The sequence below is a fragment of the Squalius cephalus genome, assembly GCF_949319135.1.
Source record: "Squalius cephalus genome assembly, chromosome: 6".
Taxonomy (NCBI): Eukaryota; Metazoa; Chordata; class Actinopteri; order Cypriniformes; family Leuciscidae; genus Squalius; species Squalius cephalus.
The window spans coordinates 5,490,743-5,518,518 of NC_137127.1; the positions used below are offsets into that span (position 1 = coordinate 5,490,743).

Sequence of the window (27,776 nt, forward strand, 5' to 3'; positions counted from 1 at the left end):
AATTACAATCTATTACTAACACCAAAGAGATTCACTTGTATTTTTATGTTGTTAGTAATAGATTAAAGCAAAGTAATATATCTTTTGGATACACAACAATTCAGCCTTTAGATGTGTATTAGTCAATTATCTCTCCAGCTTCAGCAGACTTGGGTGTTTCGCCAGGAAAATTAATCATTCAAGCTCCCAGGGAGATTAATTCCACTTGGATCTGGGAGACAATTGACATGCCTCATGAACCGCCTTTTTTATTTATTTATTTTTTTTAACTATATAGCGACCCGCAACAAACCAGCTGGTCATACCATGTTGATTTTATTGATTTATTTTTATTACATGTTTGATCAACCAGCTACCATGTTCCAAAACAGTGATGAGCTGGATTGCCTCACTTTTGCTTTTGCTTTTTAACGATAATGATGTAAAGATGGGCAGCCTTTGCATTTTTTTTAATTCATGTTTGGCTTTACGCATGTAGATTTTCCTCTTTAATGTAATCGTGATCCACCAGTAGCAGCAGCATCTCGCCACGATTAAATCCTTCCCATAATGCCTCGCTCTCGTTGTCGCTGTCTGTGGTGCTGAAGCTGCTCTGGCCGGAGGCACGAGTCCTCTCCTCCTCCAGCTTCTCCTCCACGTTACCAGAGACACCCGTCCTCTATTTGTTTAAAGTTCTTTGTCTCTTTTACGCGTTTTACAGCCGGGAATCATTAGTGTTGTATTTACTTCCTACTATCCGGTCGCGCCTGTGTTTTTCTTCGCTCGTTTGGCTCGCATCCTTTATGCACAGCACGCTGCTCCAGCCCTTAAAGCGAACACAGGCACCCGTGTCGGACCAGCATGGCTTCCTGAGCGAGATGGAAGCGAAGCAGCACTCGATCAAGAGCCTGAAGAGCTACCCGGAGGCTGGGGGCCGGAGTCTGGCGGCGGCGGCGGCGGGTGGGGACGGCGGAGGGTATCGCGTCGGCGGCGCGGAGATGGAGATGGAGGCGAAAATACAGAAAGCAATCGACTTCAAAGTGGAGGGTCACCGATGCTACAAGGAGAAGAAATTCCGGGAAGCTATTGGGAAATATCACAGGGCGCTGCTGCAACTGAAAGGGGTCCATGTCGTCGACGGGACCACCGGATCCGAGGTGAACCTCCTCAACCAAGCCGCTGCCAAGCTGACAGAAGAGCAGAGGAGAGCGGTGGAGAGCACCGAGATCGAGTGCTACGACAGCCTGACAGGTGAGACTCGGGAACGGCCGCTGCCATTGTTCTGAACCGCTCGCTGGAGGTTGGCATAAGGCTGAAGCCACTCTGAGATGCTGTTGATAAGGGGAAGGTGCTGGAGGCTACATAGAGGGCTAATAAAGGGCTTAAATATAGATGTAATTCCCCTGCAAGAAAACGATTGTTTTTATACAGACAAGACTGAAAACAATCGATCAAGCATTTCCCAGCAATTTCTGGTTCCCAGAACGTTAGTGTTTGGTTCTCAGAAGGTTCTATTAAGGTTTGTTTATGGTTTGCCAGGAAAGTTTTCTTAACGGAAATGGAACGTTCGTTTTTGGTTAGTAGAACGTTATTCTAACGTTGCTTTAACGTTCCCCAAACCTCTGTAGCGACTCCGATATCTTTACTGTGATTTCTGTGCTTTTCACACTATATGCTTAACCCTGGCTTAATATTTTAGCTAGAAAGTTGGATTTATATGATCGTTATAACGCGTTTTGATTGATCTCATTTCAACATAAACGCATATAGCCTATTAAACTTATTTCAGAGCTCTGTATATGTCATTACACAAAAACCATTAAAATAACCATGAAAGAACGTTCTTTAGCCTATAAGTTATTTTTAGGTTTTAAAAGTAACGTTCTGCGACGTTCTGGGAATGTTATTTTATGGTTGAAAAAAAAAAAACCCTAAAAAGAACATTCCTAGAACGTTATTATTTGGTTCTAAAAAATATAAATATGGGAAAATACCAAATGGGAACAAGATACTAACGTTAGGGGAACGTTCTTTGTGCGCTGGGTTGTTTGCGCTTATAACAACCAGTTTGGCCTTCATTGTTCCTGAGCCAGTGAGATTCAGCCAGTGTCATAATAATCCAAGCTCATTTAATGTCACGTTGCTTTATATTGAGAGAGCAAGCAGATTAAACGCACCACGTGAACTAATATTTTGATACGTAGCCTAGTATGCTAATCTCTTTATTCATTTTTTTCTTTCAAGTTCTTGGTAATGTGAGGTAAAAGGTTGGAGTGTCAGTTCTATAAGATTCCATATCCATTGAGAGGAATAAAGCTACCCGAAGAGACTTCCACGCTTTGTTCTTCAACTATAATAACTCAACATCATACCTCTGGTGTAAAAGCATGCTGCTGTTTGTTTTGTGGATGGAAAATGTTGAAATTCCCCATAAGTCCAATTTTTTTAAACCTGAAACAAATGTTACATTTTCAAAAACATTAATTAATTTCCTTATGGTTGTTTTAGTCTTTGTTAATACATGTTAGCAAATGGCATTTTTAAACAAAGCAGCTTCAAAGTTAAAGCTTAGGGTGGATTACAACATTTTTCATTCAGAAAACAATCAAAACCATATTGATATGGCTTCAAAATCATAGTCTAATGAGCATTATTGTGTCTACAATCTGTAAGTAATATTCCATTATAATAAACACACCCTCTCTATGTGATTACACACCGATGCATATTGTTACCCAAAAGTCATTTGAAGTTAATTTAGTGAGTTTAGTTGTCGATAAAGAGGGGATAACATAAAACGGATCACAGATGCCAACTGTGTTTGAATATTGGTTAATACTCCTGCACATCTGCTCGATCTGGATGTGTGTGATGCCTGGTGTTTGTGGCCCTTGATGTCTCTAGCGGTCTCACACGGGGTTCGATTTGAGGTTCGGCTTGAATGTCACAAAAGTGGCGAACACTTCAGGCCCGCTGGGGGAAGCATCAAGGCGTGAAAGAGTCTCGACACTGCAAAATTTCCATTTGTGTGAACTCCCTCCCTCCGTCACCTTCTTTTGTTTGTCCTCCTGCAGTCATGATGATGGATGAGCAGGGAATATATATAGAGAGAAATTATATAAATGCTTATATAAAGATGCATTTTATAGTGTCATACTGTATTTAGGCTCGTTGAGGTGCAATGTAGGATGCAAACAGAGTTTTGTGTTTCGTCTAGTTTTTATCAGTTATGTGTATCTCCCATTCAAGACTTTAAGAAAAACTCATGGCAATGTTCTTCACTTAGGGGTAGCTAACTTTGCAGTTAACAAACATCCTGACACCATCCACACTGCTGAGAGCGATGTTTAGATGAACATGTAAATGTGTTCTGCACGATTTCCACGTTTATTTATGCGCACATTTAGATAGCTTTAAAGCAACAGCTTTACAGTATTAAACATGAACAAACAGTGGCAGTGTCACTTTCAGTTAGAAGTACAGCTTCAATTTCTCCTATAAAGCGACTCTCCAGTGTGTTCATGTTTTTACCTCGTGGACGTCTGACCTCGATGGACTGAACAGAAGAAATGAACTGGAGAAGATTTCCACGTCATAGTTGTTTACCAACCGGAGCAAACTTTTCCAGAAAATTCACTTTGGCTCCCAAATGAACTCCAAAGGAACTTGGCTGAATTTGTTCAAAATGACGTCACACCAGTTCGTTCTTCGATTTCTCTCATCAGGTCCTTGGACGACGTGTAAAGTCATGCTAGTTTTAATAGATCGTTCTCAGAATTATCTTAGGGCTGTGAAACGATTAATCGCGATTAATCGCATCCAAAATAAAAGTTTGTGTTTACATAATATATGTGTGTGTACTGTGCATAATTATTTTGTATATATAAATATACACACATGCATATATTTAAGAAATAGTTGCTTATATATACTGTGTATATATATATATACACTGTAAAAAGTGAACAGTTGGATGAAATTAAGTTAAAGAAACTTAATTAACTTAATTATTAAAGAAATTAAGTTTTCTCAACTTAAATTATCACGTTTTTCATGATAAAACATGATAACTTAAGTTGAGAACTTAATTTCTTTAGGTGTTACCAATTGAAGTACTTTTTTAAAGTTGATCCAACTGTTCACTTTTTACAGTGTATATATATAATTTATATTAAAAATATGATCAATAAGTTATGACAAGATATGTTTTTACATTACTTTAACTCATCAAAATAAGTTAAGCAATTTTGAACTTTTTTTATTTTTTTATACAAGATTCAACAATTTTTTTTAAGTCAGTTTGATGAATTCAAGTTGAACAAGTCAAGTTAAACATCCAAGTTGATTGAACTTTTTTTTTTTTTTTTTTTTGAAAAATTGTTTTTTGGAGTGTATACATGCATGTGTGTGTATTTATATATACAAAATAATTATGCACAGTACACACACATATATTATGTAAACACAAACTTTTATTTTGGATACGATTAATCGCGATTAATCGTTTCACAGCCCTACAATCCTTGATCCATAACACAACTGATTTTGTATTTCTGTATTGTGCGTTCATGGCGTTTGCAACAATCACGTGACTCTCTCGCTGTCCTCAGCGATTGTTCTGTGTGTTACCCAAGTAAAGGGTGATGAGGAGAGAGAGAGAGAGAGAGCCAGATGAATAGCCTACTGTGTGTTCTGTGAATCTGAACGAGGCTGTTGTGTGTTTGCGCGAGGGAAACGGCCTTCTAAACTCGGGTTGTTGTGACAAGGCCAGGCCTTCCATCTGTATTGTTCAACTTCAGCCAGCCACAGCAACTTCTGCTCCACTCTTTTCTAAAGCCTGCTGAGTCGCCGCTAGCGAACACGCGAGTCTTAGCTCAGCAAGGTGGCATGAGTCAGTCTCGACAGGACCAAGAGACCGTACAAAATCCTATATCTGAAACTCAACTGAAAGAGGAAGATGTCAAAGCGGCGTTATGAAAGAGAGCGGAAGATAGCTTACAAGAAAGTACAGGTGAAAACCTTTTGCATTATTCATATGATAAACAAAAATCAAGAAATACATGTGCCAAGTACAGTTTTCTAAATCTGTCTGGACAGCAAGAAGATGAATGGTTTATTTGCCATGCTGCTTCAAAACACCACGTCTAAGCCGAGAATTCCCGAGACGACAAAACAGGATTTCTAAGTGGGTTATGTCTACATTGAAACTTTTTTTTTGGTTGTGCAGTTATGCAAGATACGCTAGAAACTCTGATTTACTTTTCCAGCACACACCCTGACTAGCTTTTGGGTAGCTTTTCACTGAAGCCAGAAATTATGAATAATAATATATTGTATATATGATGTATTACACTTTTGCATTTAGTTTCCAGCATCTACTGACCACAGCGAAACTATTCATTATACTGACTAACATGTTCTTCAATAGTGTATGGTGGGAATGGTGGGAATAGTGGATGTTTGGGAATATGTAGTGATTTATATTGATATTAATATTCATTAAGAGGCAGTGCCAGATATAAGTGCTGAAACTGAGAGATTTTGAAGTCACTAAAAGTCATAAATCAACACTGTAATTTTAGCCCATTTCAAGCTGTATGTATTATTAGAGATGACTAAAACAATAATACTAGTGTGAGTAGAATTGGATAAGCTTTTATTTTATTATTACGCACAAAACCAGCTTTTGTGCTTTTATCAAGCTTGTGTTTTGACACGTTTTCATTTAAATTTTCATCTTGTTTTTCAGTATTAATATCTAAGCAATTTTAAACTAGATGAATTTACTTAAAGAAAAAAAATGTAGGGTGGGACTTGATTTCATCCTTCTGGCTGTTATTTTTGTTGTTTATTTTGTTCTTGAGAAACATGTTCATCTACACATCGCTCTCAGCAGTGTGGACGGTGTCGGGATGTTGGTTAACTGCAAAGGTATTTCAAACTTATTTTTACCCCTAAGCAAAGAAAAAGAGACTATAGATATCACAAAATGAATCTTTGCTAACTTGGTTTCTCCACTCTCTCTTTCAATTTATTCTCCTTCGTTCTTAACTTATTGTATAAGGTTTGCAACTTCATGAAAACAATATTTGAACTCCATAACCTTAGACCTATTGCTTATTGTTCTCGAACCAGCATATCACAAAGAGCATTCTGGGTTGAGCGGCCAGAATCTTCAGAAAGCCGCTCTGGAGGAAATATTAGCGCTCTGATGCTCACGCGGCGGCCATTGTGAAGTCCACACACCTCGGGTGCTTCTCAATATCCCTCCTCGTCTCCTGGCTCCTCCGTCCTCCATCCTATGACCCGGAAACCGATCAACTCAGCCATCTTAAAGGACATCTCAATTCTCTAATCGCACCGCGAGGAGTCGAGGATCGAGGAGTGAGGAGCTTCCTGAGGAGTCATGAGCGAAGACACACGGGTGTATCCTATATGCGGAAGAGTTTTATCGACTAAACGTGACGCACGTATTCATTCTCCTCCCCCTTCACATCGGTCACAATCATTTTAATCTATACTTTACCTTTGCAGTTTATATAAACCACACATCTCACATATTTCAACAGGGTATCTTGCTTTATTATTATTTATTATGAATTTCTTAAATAACCAAGCTTTAACAACATAAGGGCAGATCCTTTGAGCGCTGCTGATGACGCTGTGAAGTGACGCTCGAGTGATCAAGTATTCCAATGTATGAAAAAGCTTTCCTTCGATTCCTCCGTCCTCATTTTCTTTCCTTCCAGCCTTCCCTCGCATCCTACAGGAGTGGAGCTGAGACGCGAGGAAAGGAAACGAGGATGGACAAATAAGAATTGAGAAGCGAAGTGCACATGAGTGGGCCATTCGGGACAGGGCCTGTGCAGTCAGTATTGGAGGATATAAAGCCCCTCCCTCCACAGAGTCCTATAAGAGAACAGATGTTGGGGGTGGGTTAACGTTTGTGATTTAAAGATTACGAATGCACATTAATAAAAAAAAAAAAAAAGTGCACAGATCAATCATTTATTATAAACATTCTGCATAAAAAATTAAAAAATAATTGTCAATTTTGATTTCATGGTGACTTTAAAAAAACTAAATTTCTTTTTGTCAGAGAAAAAGTTTGGGGTTGGTGCGTTTTTGGAAAGAAGTCTCATATTTATCAAAATAGATTAAAACAGTAATATGGTGAATGTAATTGTAATTTAAAATAAGAGTTTTCTATTTGAATATATATATATATATATTTTATATGAATTATATAATAATTCATGTGACTGTAAAAAATATATGTTCAATAATTTGTTATTAACATATGTTTTTACATTGCTTTAACTAATCAAAATAAGTTAAGCAATTTTCAAAATTCTTTTATAAGTTATACAAGATTCAATTCATTTTTTAAGTCAGTTTAATATAATTTAAGTTGAAATGACTTAAACATCCAAGTTGATGGTAAATGTAAGGCAACTTTCAGAATCATTACTCCAGTCTTCAGTGTCACATGATCCTTCAGAAATCATTATTATATGCTGATTATTATAATCAATGTTGAAAACGGTTGATACAGTTTCTTTCAGTATTCTTTTCATCACATAAGGCCTTGGAGAAATCATGCGAATATAACTCTCACTGACCTTTTGCTCTCTCATTACAACTGACAGCGACAATCAATGAACTTCTCAACCCTGATGTCCAATTAGAAGCGGCCGTGTTAAACTGAAATCAAGACTTCCTCTCTGTATTCCTCTCTTTCTGTGCTTGGCTGACTCTGGAGAGTCCTGATAGTGGTTTGCGTTACATTCATCAACTCAAGGTCTTATCACTGTCCCGATAGCCAAATGCTTAAAAAGGAAAGCAATATTAAACACGCTCTTTTCATCTGTCAGATGACTCTCGGTCTGGAAGACCGTCTGATGTGAAGAGTATAGAAATGTGATGAGGTGAGGTGTCTGTTATTATCATGGTGGTTGTTGAGCTGGTGCCAGGCCCGCAGATGGCATGGCATCGCCATAGGGTTCCTCTGGGCACAGGCTTTACTTACTGTACAGTACATTGTATTATGTTATAGCGCTCTGCCATGACCTGGGGGGATGGAGGAGAAAATGAGAGAGATCATAAAGTACTGGATGAGAGGAGGTTTGGCAGTGTGTGTGTGTGTGCGTAGAGAGACTGAATGCCTGCTTCCCTTTTCTGGGTCTGTAGGACCTGAACATGTTGTTTAGGTCCCTCTGCACTCTCAAGTTTTGGGCCATTTTTCATCGTTGGCCAACAAAGCTAAGAATGCTTGCAAGGCATCCGTAAGAACTGCTTAAACTGCAATTAAGTTGGTTGAGAGAAGAAGTGGTATGAAGAAATAAAGGCAGTAAGGGAAGGAATATGAGAGCTTTAGTCAACCAGAGTTACTTGGCTGGTAAATATGCTTGCATTAAAAGCATATTTGTTTGATATGTTCACTTTTCCACCGAGATGAGCTCAAGAGATGAGATGAGCTCAATATCTGGATTCATTATTTATTAGTATTAAAAGATCATACAGGAATATCTGGGTAAATGTAAAACTGGATTGATATTATATCTAAATGCCAAATCAGTGTGGAACATTTTCAGGCCGCACGACTCGTATCAAGGTGAAAACTTCAAGGTTCAAGAATAGATAATGCAATTAAAATGTCTAGTATGAGCTTTCCCCGTCTAGTGACATCCCTCCTCTCTAAAACTCAGTGGAGAGATTATATGAATAACATAAGCAATATATAACATAAAAAGTTTGGGGTCAGTAATATTTCATGTTTTTGAAAGAAGCCTCTTGCTCACCAAGGCTTCATTTATTTGATCAAAAAGACAATATAAACTGTAATATTGTAAAATATTATTACAATTTAAAACAACTGATTTCTATCTTAATATATATTAAAATGTAATTTATTCCTGTGATGCAAAGCTGAATTTTCAGCATCATTACTCCAGTCTTCATTGTCACATGATACTTCAGAAATCATTTGAATATTTCTAATTATTAACAGTGCTCAATATTTCTTATAATGCATTGTGGTAAACTGAGATACAACAGAACGTGTAAAAGAACAGCATTTGTTTTTAATATTAATCTTTGTAACATTACAAATGTCTTTACTGTCACTTTTGACCATGCATCCTTGCAAATTAAAATAATTTATTTAAAAAGAAATAATTAAATATTTCAGACCCCAGCTGATATTTTAATAGTCATAGCTCTTACATGCTGCTGCAGTTTTATATCCTGCAATGCAGTGGTTATTGTTGAATGTTAGTGTTGAAACCTATTGTAAGCATGTCATAAAAACAGAAAGCTCTCCCGTAAGGACTCTAGCAACTCCCGGCAATGTCTTATGATGCTGAGTCATGTACTGATGGGTGTTTGCGAGAGGGAGAGAGGGAGCACACCCCTGTGCGTCAACACGACGCTAAGATAACCTCTCCAAGGGCCACTTAAGGCTTATCTTGACCTCAAACAACACTGTGTAAACAGGTTAGTGGAGTGAGAAGCCACCATAGTGTCTCCAAATTAGAGGCATAGTTCAACCAAAACCTTAAAACCTATTTTATCCCTTAAAACTCATCTTTGATCACCAAAATTACATATTTAAATGTTTTTTTTCCTTGGAAAAAAAAATCGTCATGCCTTAAAAAAGCTTGAATGTAACTCGACACCCTTGCCTAATTTAGTATACGCGGTTCTATGAATATGCAAATTAGCCCCGCCTCCACTCACTCACTCAGCTCAGAGATCCACTGGTTGACGATCACACGTTGATCTGATTGGCTACAAGGTAGTTTGTGACGTCAGAAACACCGTCAGACCGTCTTTGGTTCACTGCAGTTTTAAGGAGAAAGTACTCAGTAATGGTGTTACTACATGGTTTGTCTTAAAGCATATTAAAAACACCACATAGACATATAAACAACATTAAAAGCTTGATTTTCACCACAGGGGGACTTTAAGGATAGTTTGTCTCTGTGATGTTGTATATTTTAATCTTTGATGCGCCTTGGGGAAGCTCTGCACCCTTTCATGTGAGCTTGCACATTTATGTGAGTGTGTTGTAGATAAGTACTGTAGGTTTCAGCTCTAGATGGTCGTAATGATGCTGACAGCAGCACACAGCTCCAGATGCAGCATTTGTGTGCAGGGTTTAAAATCAAAACCCTGGAAAAGTCCGGTGTTGCATTGGTATTTCAAACAGAAACAGGATTTTCCTAAAAACATAGGTTAAAAATAAGGCATAATTCGTTTGGTAACATAAAAAGAAAGTTCAGACATCATGTATTCACACTCATTTCGCTGCATTTCACCAGCTTTACAATACAATAAAGGGCTTCTGGGATGAAGTCTTTTTGTTGGTCAATCCAGAAGTTAGTTTTTCTCTCGATAAAAAAGCAATAGGATTTTTCCATTGGCTTTTGCAATGTTGCAGATATTAAGGTCTGTGATCTACAACAGCTTTTGATTCTTACTTGTTTTTTTCATCGTGATAATCATGAACACAACTTATGAGTTTGAAAGCTTAAATATAATCAGCTTCAGAAGAATTAGAATATGGTGCATGATTCGCTTTGTGATATTTTTATGGTGATGCAGCTTGAACACTTCGGTCCACATTTATTATAACTGCATGTAAATCACAACCTGATCTCATAAAAAACATAACTATTTTAGGTTCTTGCGTATTGGTGTGCGAATTCATATGATTAGAGAATATTTAGAAAAAAACCTAAACTTCAGTGGGGCACCAAGAATATTTTAAGATCATCGGAAGCTGGCCAGTGTGATGGTCCTGAGAACTTAAATATATCGCTATAGCAAAACAGGGCATGTCTACTTGAGTCTGCATAACCACGAACGTCCAGGATGATTATAGTTCCTGGTGCGTGAGTTGTTCACAGAGTTGTAATGATGCTGTCTTTAGTGGAGGTTGTAATGTTCCCTGCCTAGTCATGGCAGAAAGCTGTTGTCTGGTGGTGTTTGTCCTCTGAATGCGAGCCGTGTGCGACCGCTGTACCGCTGATTCACCGTTGGCCATTTCTAGGACGCGGAGTCATTCAGGGACAGTCCTCAGCCCTCCTCATTTAACTCAACCCGACGGGTCCGAGACACAACACTTTTCCGCCTGGAGATGTCGAAGTGAAAACCTCCCTGTGTTGCAGTCATTAATTCTCAAATCTCTGATTTACACTCACTCAGTGTAGCTGTCAGCTTTTAATGTGCACGCTTTTGTTCCTTATTTACTTCTAAAGGGGCCATAGTAGTACCTTAAGTATAGTCCTAAATACAGTATTAGTACCTATATGGTACATATTAGTGCTTTTTGAAAGAATACAGTTACAGCTTTTGTACCATTTTTTTCTGAGAGTGGTAAAAAGCTTGGTAACACTTTTGTCACTATTAACTAGTTGCTTATTAGCATGCATATTACTAGGATATTGGTTGTTTATTAGTACTTATAAAGCACATATTAATTCCTTATTCGCAATGACCATATTCTACATCCCTTAATCCTATCAAATATCTAAACTTAACAACTACCTTACTAACTATTAATAAGCAGTAATTAGGAGTTTATCAAGGCAAAAGTTGTAGTTAATAGTAAGTTAATAGTGAGAATTGGACCCTAAACTAAAGTGTGACCAAAAGTTCATTTGTCCTATGTTTTCTGATGCCATAGAAAATACACTGCAAAAAGTAAAAAATATCAGGTCTCATTTCTTAACATTAGTTATATTAGTTATATATAGAAATATATATTTTACAGCATTTATTAACCTTTGTTAATGTTAGTTAATAAAAATACAATTCTTCAGTGTTTGTTCATATTATTTCAAAGTGCATTAATTAATGTTAACAGATACAACTTTTGATTTTAATAATGTATTAGTAAATGTAGAAATTAACATTAACTACAATTAATAAATTCCTTATAAGTATTGCTTAGTTTTAGTTCATGTTAACTATATATATATATATATATATATATATATATATATATAACAGTTTATGCTTCAAATATCCTGATTAAGAAAATACTGGTAATTATGCACAACCACCAGACTTTAGCATTTTTAAAGCCATCAAGTCGAATACAAGTAATCAGTTTCAAAACCATATATTGAATATTCGAATATAAGAAATGAATCAGTGTGCATCATGTAGTTGTAAGCATTTTGAAAATGTTCGCCCAAAAAGACAAAAATCACAGAAAGTAGTATTCATGGGATGGTTCGGAGTAAAATCAACCTAGGGTCCTTTGCACCATGACCTCGAGCCAAACACCCCCCAGAAGCCTTTTTTCCCTTGCTCGAGATATCAGCCGGATGGCTTAGTGTAGGCGCTAATGGATCCAAGGTTGTATCTCGTAAATTACCCCACTAATAATGCCCAGAATGGTACCAAACTTCTACAGTAGTGCAAATAGGTTTTGTACTCATAAAACGAGGCATTGGAAAGTTTGGAAGTACATCAGGAGTTTATTTAAATAACACTTGCCTGACGGCTAACCCGGACGTAAAGGTCACTTCCATGATTTGGGAAAAGCACGTAAAAAAGTCCTGGCAGAAAGCGATGCATAAGGATCTAGTGTAACGTTGAAATTATTATTTTTTGACAACTTAGTGTTAACTAATAATTGTTGCAAACTGGTACTGCCAACAAAATATTAGTGCATTCCTGTAACTGGGCGTCGTTACACTACATCCTTATGCATCGCTTTCTGCCAGGACTTTTACGTGCTTTTCCCAAATCATGGAAGTGACCTCTGTGTCTGGTGTTTGGCTCGAGGTCATGGTGCAAAGGACCCTAGATTGATTTTACTCCGAACCCTCCCTTTAAGGGACCTCTCTAAGGATCTACATCAATCTCTTTCTGCTATTATGCATATTCATCAATTCTCTGTTAATGCCCTTGTCTAAGTGAAGTTACATCGTGATGTTTCCATACAGTCATAATGGTTTACTGAAACCTCTGGTGATAAGTGCATCGCTTAAGGGCTTTCGACTGGAAATCCAGCCAGCATCATCCTCTAACATCAGCATCAAAATTCAATCAAGGCATATATATATATATATATAAAAAAAACTATCTCTGCACATTTCAAATCACAGGCATACGATCAAGTGTCCATACCGGGATGTTTTGATTACAGTCAGCATGTGCATATGGTGTTTGGGGGAATTATGGGAGTAAGCTGCATTAATATTTCATCCTCTCCTCTTAAACATGCTCAACGATTCTCTCTCTTCTGAGATGTTTTCTGGAGCTTACGAGCAGATCTGACTGTGCAATCTAGGCTTTTTCTTCCCGCAAACCATGTTGCACTGTGGGTAATCCCTGCAGATAGGGGTGATGTGAGGCTGGTTTCCATAAACAACAATGACTGTGAGGGTTTTGTGGGAAGAGGAGGGAAATATCACAGTCTTTAACAGCTTTAGATCAGTTGCAACAGTGATTTTTTATTTATAATTAAGGTGACAAGGACATTCTCATTCCAGAGAGCATTTTTACACGCCCCAATGGACAAAAATTTGTGTACACCCATGTGGAGAAGATGAGTCATCAATATTTCTGGCCCACTTTCCAGGGACTTTTTAATGCATATATACATGCAAAATGTGTATTTTGTCTGCTTGAGATGTCAAAAGTGGTGATAATATTCTGTACTAACATGAAATAAGGATCTGAGATGGTTGTTTTTTCTCATTAGGTCAAAAACTGCAGAGTCATATATGCTGTCCGCTCCCCCGGAGTGTATGTGCATGGTGTGGTGATCAAGGCTGTCGTTCTGTGATTACAGATGGTCAGAGAGAGAGAGAAAGGCTGAGGGAAAAGACAAGAGGGGGAAGGGGGTGGTAAGCAAAATATGGTGAGTGGGCTTCATCGAGTCCCTTCAGAGAACAGCAGTGAGCTCAGTGTTCAGTGCATGACCGCAGCCTTCACCATCACACACTCAAGCAATCACTGTTACTTCAGTCTCTTACTAAAGAGCTTTCTCCAAACCCCACCCCTTCCACCAGTAACATTCACATTCATTTTCTCCATAGAGAAACTGTTTTGTTTTTTTATTGCAAGAAAAGAAACAGCACTGCATTGAATATATTAACATAAAATGAAAAGAAAAGAAAAGGAAAAAAACAACACAGAGAAATAATGACACCTCAACCAGTAAGAAAAATATATAGTTCTTAAGAAACTTGTTGTTCTTATTGTTGTCAATGAGTTTAAGAGATTTTACAAAAAGGGAGATCTCAGCGAGTATTGAGAAATTTGTTTTTGTGAATATAAAATGTATAATGCAACACTAAGAAATTAACAAGCGTATTCACTCCTAGAAAAATAAAGAATTATATCTTCCAATGAAAGAAACGGGTACGTTTAAACGACAATGTTGTACTAAAAACGGAACGTTCTTCCTTCGCGTTTTTCAAAAGTTTTGCGTACAGACGACAACGTTGTCAAACGATTCCCGTTCACATGGATCAGCGAAAACGACTATGGCCCTGTTTACAGCTGGTTTTAATATGCGTTTTGTTCAGTCGGATCACAAGTAGACGAGGGAGACGGAAACCCGTTTACACCTGGTGTTTTAATCTGTCTCTTTTGTCCACTTTCAACCACTTCTGTCCTGATTTCTTTGAGGGGAGGCTCTATGGGTGGGTAAATGTAACGTTTTACTTTTCTTTCGATCTAATGGACAAAATAAGCTCATGCAATTTACAAATGAATGCGACTGGAGACGACTAAAAAACACACGGAGAGCATCAGCTTTAGTTTCTGCTCTGACGGCCTCAAGACCAGCCGAACGCTGTGAGTGTGTGTTAGAAATCAGGAATGGAGAGAGAACATTGTGCTTGGTACATTTTTCCATCTTCAAACCAAACTTGGGTCTCCAGCCGACAAAGTTTAAATCCCGTCTGGCTAGAGCTCGTCCCATAATGTTTATGCATTAGATCAGTAGGTGGAGAGTAGACAGTTGTTTGATCACATTCGACCACATGAGCGTTTACACTACCAAAGCAATACGGTCGGATGCGTTTTCGACTACCTCTGGAAGTGGTGGAAAGTGGACAAGCTCAAAACATTTTAGACCCCGTTTACACCTGTATTTAGTGTCGTCCACAATACACATCTTAATACCAGGTGTAAACAGGGTCTAAAACGTTGAGTTCTGCTGCCAGGCCAGTAGATGGCGATGTGACTTTGTAAAGAAACTCTACACGCCTGCGCGCCTATGCGTTCTTCCACAGAGCGGTGAATACAAGCAAGCAAGATGGCGAAAGCATTGCCATTGAGACATTTTGTCTGTATGGATGATAATGTTGGTTTATTACTACATGTGACCCTGGACTATAAAGGTAGCCTGGAAATCCAAAACTAAATCTGAAAGATTAATGGTCTGGCATCGACTAATGAAAATCGGCCAGCTCAAGGGGCGGCACCAAGCATGCATTTGAAAATCTCACTGCACGCAATTGGATAACACTACGACCAATCACAACAAGCCCCATACGCTTAGCTACCAGCGGAGCTAACTGGGAGATTAGACTCTTGCCGTATCCGGTCGGCAAAACAGCAAAAACGCCCTTCTTGCAAAGGAACGATTCGAGCGCCGTCTTCTGTTCCTCTTTTAGATAAAAAGCCAAGTCTAACTCGTTCATTGTAGCGGCCAAAGCCGTTTCAAACAACTGGTGTTCATCCACAGCCATCCTGCAATGTTTACTAATGACTTCGACGTCACAGCGCTGTCGTCATCTCGCCTCTGGCCCGCCTATATCAGATAACCCGATGTGATTGGTGCAGCTCGGATACAAGGGCATATTTAATGAGCATCATTACTCGACGCCAGAGTAAACTCGCTGAGCAAATTCAACTCGTGCTTTCGCGAGAACTCTGGTTTGCTTCATGGCTTATAATTCATGGCTTATAAGTTTAAATGAATGGGGAAAATACTTCCAGAACCAAGCCTGCTAAAAGTGGACGAACACTCTTGTACTCTTTTGCGAATGTGAAAAATGATTGCGATTGGCTAGGTTTCTGGTTTCTCTTTTTATCCAGTGATATCTGTCAGGTGTGTTATGCGTATGTTTGCCTGTGATACACATGTACATTTATTTATAGCACCTGTAAACTGTTAGAAACGTATTACATTTGTGGTAAATGTGAATATAATAAGAAGACTGTGAAAGGAAGATGATTTTGTATGCGATATGATAAATGAAAATGGGTAAAGTGACTATGCGGTTGCCAGACTCGGAGAGGAAATGAGATTCATTCAATATGAATAGGTAATTTTCTCCTAATCAGAAATAGTGAGCTAAAGAGGAGAAGCTGTGGAGAGGAGGAGGGAGGGATAGAGGGATGGATGGGTGAAAAGACAGTCGATGGTGGCTGCCAAGTCATGATTTAGGGCAGCGTCCTTCAAGCCACAGTGCACCGACTGACAAGGCCATTATCAACAGGCTTCGGTGCAGGGAGAGGAACTAGCACTTAGCAGTTGCTAATGTTTGAATTATACATGTGAGCTCAGGGTCCCTCAGCCTTGTTAAATAAGGCTGAAAACCCTCTCAAGCTCGTCCGCTGCTAAACTATTCTGAGACCTGCTATTGTTGCTTTTAAAGCAGTCTGTTTCTGTTTCTGTTTAGGGTTGATATGTTTTGTTTGCTAAGAGTTGAACTAAAAACTGCATGAGGAGGGAAGCTTATACTGCTGTGTTTTATATGATATTAAAATCATGTGACTAATTAAGTAAACAAGCAAACGCATCATGCTAAAATGGGCAAAATGAGTCATGTGTTTATCATTGCACTGTAAACTGTGAACACATTAATGTGCGATGTCATATGTGGTTGCTTGTGCTGACTAGATCTGACTAGATCACTAGGTGAGATGGAGAAGAGGATGAAGCCTCAGTATATTCTCGATCTGGCAAGCTCTGTTCTGATTGGATGTCGTTATGTAATGCCCGGTATATTTTTTTATGAGAAATTCTGGAAATAAAGTTGTGTTTGTCCATCCATCCATCCATCCATCCATCCATCCATCTATCCATCTATCCATCCATCCATCCATCCATCCATCCATCCATCCATCCATCCATCCATCCATCCATCCATCCATCCATCCATCCATCCATCATTTCAAAGTTTGTTCATGTTGTTTCTTGTTCAGAATAAGCTGCGGTGTGGACCAGACCTTTGCCGTTTAGTAAAAGGTCTGGCTATGTTGAGAGTAGGTGTTAATCAGTGGCGTAGGTGAAGCGGAGGATCAAGACGAGGTCGGGATGCGGGTGAGAAAGGACACAGAGGGAGGGAAGATGTCATTCAGACTGATGGGTCCCTGCATCAGCCATTAAGCACTGAGAGAACTAATTACCACCCGAGTGACAGCAGGGTAATCACCACAAACCAACACCGTTCCACTCCTCTACCTGATGCTGTCAGCCCCGCACCTGTCAATAGAGGAAAACAGCTCAGAGAGGGAGAGAAGATAACAAAAAGTGCAAAAAAGAGAGAGAGAGACGGATGTTCCTGTAGGAGGCGGTTGAAATCGATTACCCTCCAGCTCTCACTCCCTCACCTTGTTGCTATTCTCTGCGCTCCACAAACCACAACGTTCCTGCTTCGCTCATTTCCCTTCCTTTCTACTGACTAACCGGTAGCTTTTCTGCTCATGTTGGTTTTTCTTCTCATGTGAAGGTGTAAAAATGAGGGGAATCCTGAACATTTGCTAACCGATCCCTCCTATTGCACACAACAGCTGTCCCTGCACCTGTTCAGTTTTTGGAAAACTCTAGCAAGCAATCTTCGAAATCATCTTAAAGGGATAGTTTTCCCAAAAATAAACATTCTCTTAGCAAGTCCCTTAGCAAACGTTTGGACAAGATTTGTCCCTAAACCAATACGCTGCTTTTGGTGCCGCTGGATTGCAAAAGTTTTGTATAATAGTTTGGTGGTTGAAAACTTTGCATTTAAGCATCATTTAGTTTTTGGGGTCAGCCTCTATCTTTTTTTACCAAGGTTTCTTAGCCTCCATTAGTTGGGCCTTCCAGTTCGCACGAGTAGTCGGTATAAGCATTGTTCGTTCATTCGGCATTCGTGGCCGAACCACTGTAGCCTGCGCTTTTGGGTTACATACCATTTTTTTGGGGTTCTTTGCACAAGATTCAATCTTTGATTGAAAACTAACGAACCATGAAAGAGAACCGACTTGTCTCTATGTCAATCAGAGGCGGACAGAGTACACAGCTTCATTACTTGAGTTAAAGTACAGATACCCCTTGCTAAATTTTACTCAAGTACAAGTAAAAGTACTACAGTCAGATGTCTACTTAAGTAAAAGTACTGAAGTACTTGTTTTTAAAAGTACTTGAGTATTAAGAGTACAAGAGTACATTTTCTAAATATTGCATTACTACTGCCACAGTGCTTACATTGGTAAACACAGCAAACACTTGAAGCGAAAACTAATAGTCAGCGAAAAATAGCGAAAAGAAATAGTCTGGCGAGGTGGGGCCATGGATTGGCACATTCCCGGGATGGACCTACTACGTCTTCATCCATTGTTTCGTCCATGGTTTCGTCTCTTATATAAATCTGACCCAGGAGTTGACTTTGGCGGAAAGCTGAAGGTGATTGCTGATAGGCTGTCCCAATCAGTGGCGCCTGCGCAATCCAATCATGTTTGAGAGGGAAACTACAAATTGAGGGTGTCCGAGATTTTTCTTTTTTCCTTTTTTTTTCTTTTAGAAGAAGTAACGGGTACTCACGGTTATGGATAGAAATGTAGTGGAGTAAAGAGTACAATATTTGCCTCTCAAATGTACTTGAGTAAAGTCATGAGTACTCCCCAAAAATTATACTCGAGTAAAGTACAGATCCCTCAAAATTGTACTTAAGTATGTACTCAAGTAAATGTACTCCGTTACTGTCCGGCTCTGATGTCAATAAATAGCAGAGCAGATTCTTCATCAAGGGTGACAAATCTATCAAACTCCCTTAGTAAAGTTGGATTATTTCGAGATTGACCCTGTTAGTGTTTGAGGACCAGCTCTGGTTTTCAAGCTGTGCAGTTATGTTCTCATATAACTATGATGTAGCATAAAGAGCATCGGGTCCATTAATATGTGATGCCATCATTATTACACGCATAGAGCCACTCAGCAGACACTTAAGTGCAGTCCTCAATATCCACAACGCCACACCTTATCCATTTGTGTGATGAATCAGGCTGCAGAGTGTGTGTGCGCTTGTAGGTGTGTTGTGGAAAGAGAGAAAGGCCCAGAGAGAAAGATCAGGATATCACAATAGTTAGGATCCATTAGACCATTATTGCCTGAAACTGAATACACTGAGCGCTCGCCAGGGTTTCAGTTGCCCAGAATGAAGATGGACAGGACGCTCGATGAGCGTGATGGTGGTGTGCCGAAAGGCAGTTTCTCTCTCTCTCTCTCTCTCTCTCTCTCGCTCTCTCCATCCCAGACCAAAAGAGGCATGCCTGCCCAGTTAATCACTGGAGATCACGGTTAAGACGCATGAAATGACACCCTTAAAGCTGCAGAAAGTGATTTCTGAGAAACGTTGTTGATTTTTGAAATCACCAAAACAAACACACAATGGTCACACCCCATATCAATAGCCCCGCCCCCAACACAGGCACCTCCCCCTAATGAGTGGACACGCCCCTTACTGCTGATTGGCTACAAGTGTGTTTTGGCGCTCGGTCTGATACACGTCCAACAGCGTTTCTCAGAAAGCACTTACTGTACTTTTTAATCTACAAGTAAATTTCTGTATTGTCTTAGAGGGAAACTCAATACAAACCTTAAAGCCAAATGTTGTTGTGCTGCATGTGACGTTTTCGTGTCCTGAAATGTGTACTGTGTTATCTTGAGGGAAATTATAACAAATGAAAAAAGCCGAAAAAGATAGTGGGAGAGAAAGGATTGACGAACTCTAGTTGGAATGAAATTTCAGCTATAATGAACTCATTTAGATGAGATTTTTTTCTCTCAAAGCTTTTAATTTGTCATCTAATCATCGTTTATCTCACCGCTGCTCTTATTAGTTAGTCCTTCTGTCTGTATAACCTTCATTAGGTTCGGCAAAACATGTTTTTCTCCCCTTTTCCTCCACTGACTATATGTGTCTGATTTAACAGCTGTTAACAGCCGTCAGCAGATGTTTGCTTTATATTAGTTTATGTCTCTACAGCAGCACACGACACGACCTTCCTTTTATCTGCGATCTGCATTTTAAATCATCCTGATCCTGACCCATATATTGGTCTGTCACTCATTTATTTGTGATTTTTATTTGTGTGGTTGTGTCGAGTTCATCTACTGCTGGTTTGGCACTTTCAGTGTAGAGTATGTGGTGAGAAATCGTCGTGGACTGATGTTTTCTGTCCTGTGCTCGGTCACTACTGATGTCCTGCCGAAATCCCTGACTCAGGACTTTCACATGGGTTTCAGCGACAGGATGAGTGATGGTTAGAGGAAGGTAACAGGGAAGGACAGAGTGAGATTGTCAGTATAAAGCTGCGTCTTTTGTCAGTGTGTGTGTTGGTCAGCAGGCTCTGGACTGCACCGACTGACATTAACCTTGGCAAGGGTCAGACCTCAAGAGTGGCGCCGCTCTGATGCAGTAAACAGGTGTTGAACTAGATACACTTTTATGAGATACAGCAAGATCATAGATTTTTACTGTGGTATCACGTGACTGTACTTTGATATTTGATGATGGCAAGAATAGTTCAAATGAACCCTACTAAACCTTAATAATAAAAATAAATACCATATAAATTAAAAATTAAATAGAAATACATGTTTATATATATATATAGTTTTTTTGAGTTTTTGATATGAGTATATGAGTTTTTTTATCAAGTTCGTATATTTAAGTTCAGTAATTTCACTTTAATGACAATTAATAGGCCATTTTCATTGCCATTAAAGTGAAATAAGTGAACATAAACATATAAGCTTGATAAAAATGATCATTCTAGAAGGAAGTTTCAGATGGCACTTAGAGGCTTTTGCATCTGAACTCTTCATATATATATATACTGTTGAAAAAGTTTGGGGTCAACACATTTCTTTAAATGAAATTTTATTCAGCAAGGATGCATTAAATTTATCAAAAGTGACAGTCAAACAAGCAAATTTCTCTCTATTTATCAAAGAATCCTGAAAAAATGTATCGTGGTTTCCACAAAAATATTAAGCAGCACAACTTTTTTTCAACATTTATAACAATAAAAAATGTTTCTTGAGCAGCAAATCATCATATTAAAATGATTTCTGAAGGATCATGTGACACTGAAGACTGGAGTAATAGAAAACCTTTATTTTGAATTGAAATAATATTTCACAATATTACTGTTTTTACTGTATTAAATAAATGAAGCCTTAGCATAAGACTGTGGTACATCATTCCTTAATTTAGCTGGTGCATAAAAATAACGTGAGAGGTGAATTCAGGTCATAATTAGAAGTGAGCTCATACAAGAGATGAATTGAATTGCAGGGTGTTAAACTCCTGAACACATGCCACACACACACACAACACAACCAGTGAGCAAACATGGAAATATGAAATTGAGTTTCCCAGCCCCTGCCATCAGTGTCCAGCCATGTCATCTGCTGTTGGAATAAATAACCCTGATCGGATGAAGGGTTGAAAACACACACACCAGCTGCCTAGCAGGCGCCGCAGTAATTCATTTGCCGTGCAGATGTTCTTTCAGGGCCAATGCTTCTAATTAGCTGCGTTTTTTTTTTTTTAAACCAAAGACTCCAACATTTAATTAATTCAATGACATATTAAAAATGGATGTGGAAAATTTTCCTATAATTATCTGCTATATCTGATCTGTCATTAGATTCATCAGATCTTTTTTTTATTGTGGTTATATATAAACCCTTTAGACCTGCATCCCTGTTAGATACAGCATGCACATTTTCAGACACATCCAACACTTTTAAGCAGATTAGGATGTGTCTCGTTTGGTTTATTTTCTCTTTAGACAGCAGATAAAACAATTACTTCATCTGTGTCACTGAGCCTAGAGTGGCTAAAAGATGCAATTAGACCTTCACTTTGTGCTAATGTGGTTATCTGAAACCAATCGCATTAAAAACTGCTGCTCTCAGAACTTCAGTGCAACTGATGACTGTGAGAAAACACACTGCCCTTTAATTCTGCTTCATCTCTCACACCAGGGTTTTGTACCAATATATTTCATGTCTATTTTTCTCCCTTGCTGTTTGTTGATTTATTTTATTTCAGCTGTTTTATTGTTTAGTCCTTTCATGTATATAGTCCTAATTTCTTCTGTTTCTCTCGTTCCTCATAGCCTGCTTGCTGCAGTCGGAGCTGGTGAATTATGAGCGGGTTAAGGAATACTGTTTGAAGGTCCTCGGACACCAGCAGGATCACTTTAAGGCCATGTACCGTGCTGGGATTGCCTTCTACCACCTTGGAGACTACGAGTGTGCCCTGCGTTACCTACGCGATGCCAAGTGCCGTGAACCCACAGGTGGGCTTTCTGATCGCTTTAATATCATATACAGTGGCGCTTCTCAAATGCTTTTGCATTGTGACTCAACACTAAACTGTGACTCAACACTAAACTGTGACTCAACACTAAACTGTGTGACTCAACACTAAATTGTGTATTAGGGATTCACCAATATTACAATTCTGGCTGATTAGCTGCTAATTATCTTCATGCTGTGGCCAATATTCTGTGTTTTGTCTAAATAAAAAAATGTTTTAAATGCCACCAGTGAAATTAGATACAAACTTATAACATTGAAAAATGATATTCATCTTTGAGATTTGCTAAAGTTTACATTTAACTGTGTTATAAAATTACGAATGTTTTTGAAGATTAACTTAAAGTGAGTGTTAAAGAGGGATGATGCGGAGGTAATGTAATTATAAAAATATATGAGAAATAAGCATGTATTTTTAATAATACAAGCGCAATATTTTATAAAGTTTATTTTACAAAAGTAAACCAAAATGCACTTTAAATCAAACACTGTATATTATTATTATGCATAATATTTATTAATATAGTATTTGCTCCAAAACAGCCACGACCCAGTGTTAGTTTAGTATTATTTATATACAGTTATGTTATTTATTAATATTTTGAATTAGCTTTTATTTTTTATATTTTCAGTTTTTTTATTTATAACTTCAACTTGTTTTATTTCAGTTAGTTTTTCACCTAATATTACATTTTTATTTAATTTCAGCTTTATTTCAATAAATGTTAATAGATTTAGTTAACCATAACGAATCTTCTGCGACCCAAACGTTCAGAACCACTGATATATAGAATATGTGCATGTCCAGTGTTATATTATGGCTGTTATGTTATAAACCATTTACCTGTATTTATGTTTGTTCATGTGCATGCTTACTGAAGCAACTAAACATTTTTAAGAAGGTTTAGTCTTAAGCTGCGTTCACACTGCCAGCGACACGCAGCAACATTGATTTTCAATAGAGAGCTGGCGACTTCTGACAGTGACCATTGGCGATGCGACAAGATATGTTTATCTTTATGCAAATGAAGAGCGGCTTTTGGGAGCAACAACCAATAGGACATGTGATCCATCTATACATCCTGTAGTGGAGAGTGTTGGCGGTGTGATATAGCAAAAGTTTTTTAAGCGATCAGCAACTTTCCTATAATTTATGATATGTTTCTGTGTACATACAGTGAAAGTGGTACTAGCCTAAATGGTTTTGTGAACCCATTAAAACCTTTAAATAAACCAGATAAATAGCCACGACGGCAAAGAGCACTCGTTTTTTTTTCTCGTTCATCTTTAATATTAAGCATTTTATGTTCTGATTTCATAAATATTTAGTCTTTTCCCTCCAACATGTTTTTTAGCAGCAGGCGATCTCTCCACCAGACACTGGCAACATGCAGTAACGAAGACCCTGTTTACACCTGGTATTAAGATGTGTTTTGGTCGATCGTGTCACAAGTGGACGACGCTAAATACAGGTATAAACGGGGTCTAAAACGTTTTGAGCTTGTCCACTCGAAATCGAAATCCGACCGGATTGCTTTCATAGTGTTAAATCTCATGTGATCAAACAGCTGCAAAAGACGCCTACTCACACTGTAAAAAAAATCTAGTTACATTTACGGTAATTTACTGTGGTTGCCAGATATTTACCGTAAAATATGGTAGCAACATTTTAGGTTTTACAGGCTTAACTTAAATTTACAGTAAAAAACATATTTCATTATCTGCTATAATGTTAATTTACCCACCTATTGAAGTACTAATATCTGTTTTGTACCATTGTAATACACTGACATCCACCAATCACAGCGGAGATGAGTCACATGATCAATCAAAGCTCATCACAAGCAGCTTTTCCACAAGAAAGTTAATACTAATGTATTAAGCTGCACAGTGTCATTCACACACACACTAAACACACATAAAATGAAAAAAAAAAATGCAATAAACATTAATTTAACAACATTAAATGTAACATAAAACCCTAATGTACATAACCGATTAGAAAAACAAAGAAAAACTATGATTTCAACAAAAATGCATCAAATGTGAAGTGTCACGCAATGAATTGTGGGAATGTCAATTTATGGTTTTTCACTGTAAATTATACAATCACTTCCAAAAACTATAAATGTAACCGAATTTACTGTAAAAATACATTAAATGTATGGTTAGATATATCACAGTTATTCACCGTATATAGTGCGGAAACTATCTGTGAACCAATTAACAGTTTTTCACCGTAGCATTTTTACAGTCTTTTACTGTTAAAATCACGATCATTGTTTATAGTGTATTTTCCCTCGTCTACCTGTGATGCGATCAGACAAAACGATTAACCTGGTATTAAATCTTAACACCAGGTGTAAAAGGGCCAGTGTGAACGCAGCTAGATCCTGGTGTCTTTACTTCTTCCTCCCTTCTTATTTTCTGTACTTCATCTTCTCTCTATCCAGACACAAACGTGCTGCGATACATCCAGCTGACGGAGATGAAGATGAGTAAGAGCAGTCATCAGGTGCGTGAGAGCGGGAAAGAGTCCTTGGGTTAAAGACACCCACTGCTCCGCCCCTCATGCCTCACGCTCTAACCCTGATAGAAAACCTCTCCTCTCGAGTCTATCCCCCTTTTCCCACAATGCCCCCCATCCCGTGGACAACCAGGACACACGTGCCCTCTGAAAGCGGACTGAAACGGGCACAGCTACAGCACAGCACCCAGCGACTGTCTTTTCTCGCTCTGTCCCTTTAAATCCAACGTCCCCGGTGCTTTCATTTCCCAGGTATTGAGAATCTGACTGATGAACGAAGAACACGTCAACGGAAAAAAAAGAGGAAATGCTCTATTATAATTGTATAAACACTGGGGGGGGGATGACATTAGAATTTAAAACGACATGATCGAATAAGGATATTAAAATGTGCATAATGGAGAATTGAGTCTGTAGGTAAAGAATAGAGTGAAAGCACACGTATCAAAGCCACACTGCTACTTATACTTGCAGATGATGAAGGCCAACGATTAGGCTAGTGACCTTTGAACTCACTCTGATCCATTGAGAAATACCCTCTCAACTCAATACAGAGGAAAAGCAATGTTTCACAACTAGATCTCACGCTCGCCTGTCAACGCTTGTCTCCTTTTTCTCTCTCTTGAATTTGGGCATATCTCAACTCAATCTCTGAACTGTTTCAATTCAAGGGCTAATTCAAGTGTTTGTAATTTGTCCTTTGATATCGATTTTGTTTTTCCTCTCAGTTTGCTGTACTATAGTGGTTTGAGCAAGTTGTTATCTTTCCCTTTCTCAAAGGTACAACATTGTCCGTGCTAATGTTAGCAGGTGTTTTGTGAACCTCGTTGTCCATTTCCCTCGTATTGGACTGTCGCTTAGCCCCGCCCCTTTAAGAGCTTCCTGATGATGTCACAATGGTTATGCAGCCTGTGGGAATATTAATAACTAATGGAGCCATATTGAAACGCTTGTGTTTCCGCAACGGGATCCACAACATACGAAGTGCTTGATATAAGGTCTGTGAAACTTATTATATATTTACCCCAAACATCAGTGTTACAAAATAGCGATAAGTAAAACTCTGAGAATTGTAGTATGCTTCACAAAAGCATTACGTGTTTGTCCTCCTCTTCGTGGTTTGTTATGAAAACTCTGATGATCTTTTGTTGAATGCATTTGAATGTGCAGATGCCTTTGACAGCTCATGTCAGTCTAGTTTGGATTAATGGCTTTGAGAAGATGGGGGAAGACAGATGAAATTATAAATCTGACCTAATATCAGGCAGATTTAATTGTGTCAGTGGGACTCTGGGGATTCAGATGAGAAGACGCACTGATGAGATTCAAAACTAGTTAATCTCTTTATTGCAGTGGCACTGATAAAATAAGGTGCACTGTTATTCTTTCTTCATTCAAAAGTTTAATACCTACACTGAGCAGACCTTTTATTTAGTTTATATTATAAAAATGATGAATACTCACATGCAATCAAGACTCCAGTCATATCAGTAGTCTAATAAAAGCTGATTTATTCCACATGGAGTGGGTTGCCCACTCATGGGGGCCGCCATTTTGTCTAATAGTAATAAAGACGACTATCAATAATAATAATAATATGTTCATTATAATATAGTACTTTTTCAGTGCTCAATGCACTTCACAAAACATAAACAAACGAATACATAAATATCATACATCCTCACCAGTAGGTGTCAGTATATACTTCTCTGGGATGAATAAAAACAAAAACTGGTAAGACTTTATTTGGATGGTCCCCTTTAGATATTCTGTTGACTATAAGTAACGTTGCACCTACATGTCAACTAACTCATTAGATTATTAGTGGAGTGTCTGCTTAATATCTGCTTTACTTTGATTGTTCTCCAACAGACTTTCTACTGACTATAAGTCACTTTGCAAGTATAGCTTTGTCAGCTTATTCCACAACCCCTACCCCCACCCCTAACAGTCTACTAATACTCAACTAAGAGTGTGTTCACACTTGTCATGTTTGGTTGGATTAAAACGAACCCTGGTGCGATTGCTCTGTTAGTGCGGTTCATTTGAATAAGTGTGAACGCTGCCATCCGAACCCTGGTGACGTCAAACAAGCTTTTCACGCTTCCAAACAAACTTGTGCGTTTAGAATGAAATATGAACACAACACGGACCAAAGACATGTAAACAAACCAAAAACGGGACATTATGTCACAAGATGCGACCCTAAAAAGGACAGAATGCTTAAGCACACCTGTTTTTTCTTGTCATAGTCGTGATGTTGCCCATCACAGATCAGTACAGGCATCAGAACTGCATCTCCTCGCAGCAGAGCTGTGTGTGTGTGTGTGTTTGTGTTACGGAGGGATTCCTGACGCTGTTTTGACTCCTTTACACATTTTATAAGCTATTCACGAGTTCTCAGCTGGTCAAAATACCATCATATGTAGGTTACGCACTTACAACGAGCGCATTTAGCCCAGAGTACAGCATGTTTTGGATGTTCGGTAAGTTCTGTTGTGAAATATACTAAATAAAAGCCGTCCAATAAGGTTGTGAACACGTCCCTATGCCTTTAGCTTCGGTGTTAAAATGCCAATGTGAACTCCTAAGTGGACCAGGACAACATTTTTTTTTTTGGTCCAAACGAACTGAACTACAAGTGTGAACACACTAATACACTAATGAGAGTTAGTTGACATGTAGGTGCAACGGGACTTATAG

At 38.5% G+C, this 27,776-nt stretch overlaps 1 protein-coding gene across 1 annotated transcript; it reads left to right on the forward strand.

Annotated features, from left to right (window-relative positions):
- The first annotated feature begins 389 nt into the window (after window positions 1-389).
- ttc9b (tetratricopeptide repeat domain 9B) lies at window positions 390-27,723 on the forward strand. The gene is made up of 3 exons (XM_079873982.1): window positions 390-1,230; window positions 22,345-22,527; window positions 25,000-27,723. The coding sequence occupies exons 1-3, from the start codon at window positions 783-785 to the stop codon at window positions 25,092-25,094; spliced, it is 726 nt and encodes a 241-aa protein (XP_079730108.1). The 5' UTR covers window positions 390-782; the 3' UTR covers window positions 25,095-27,723.
- Window positions 27,724-27,776: the final 53 nt, after the last annotated feature.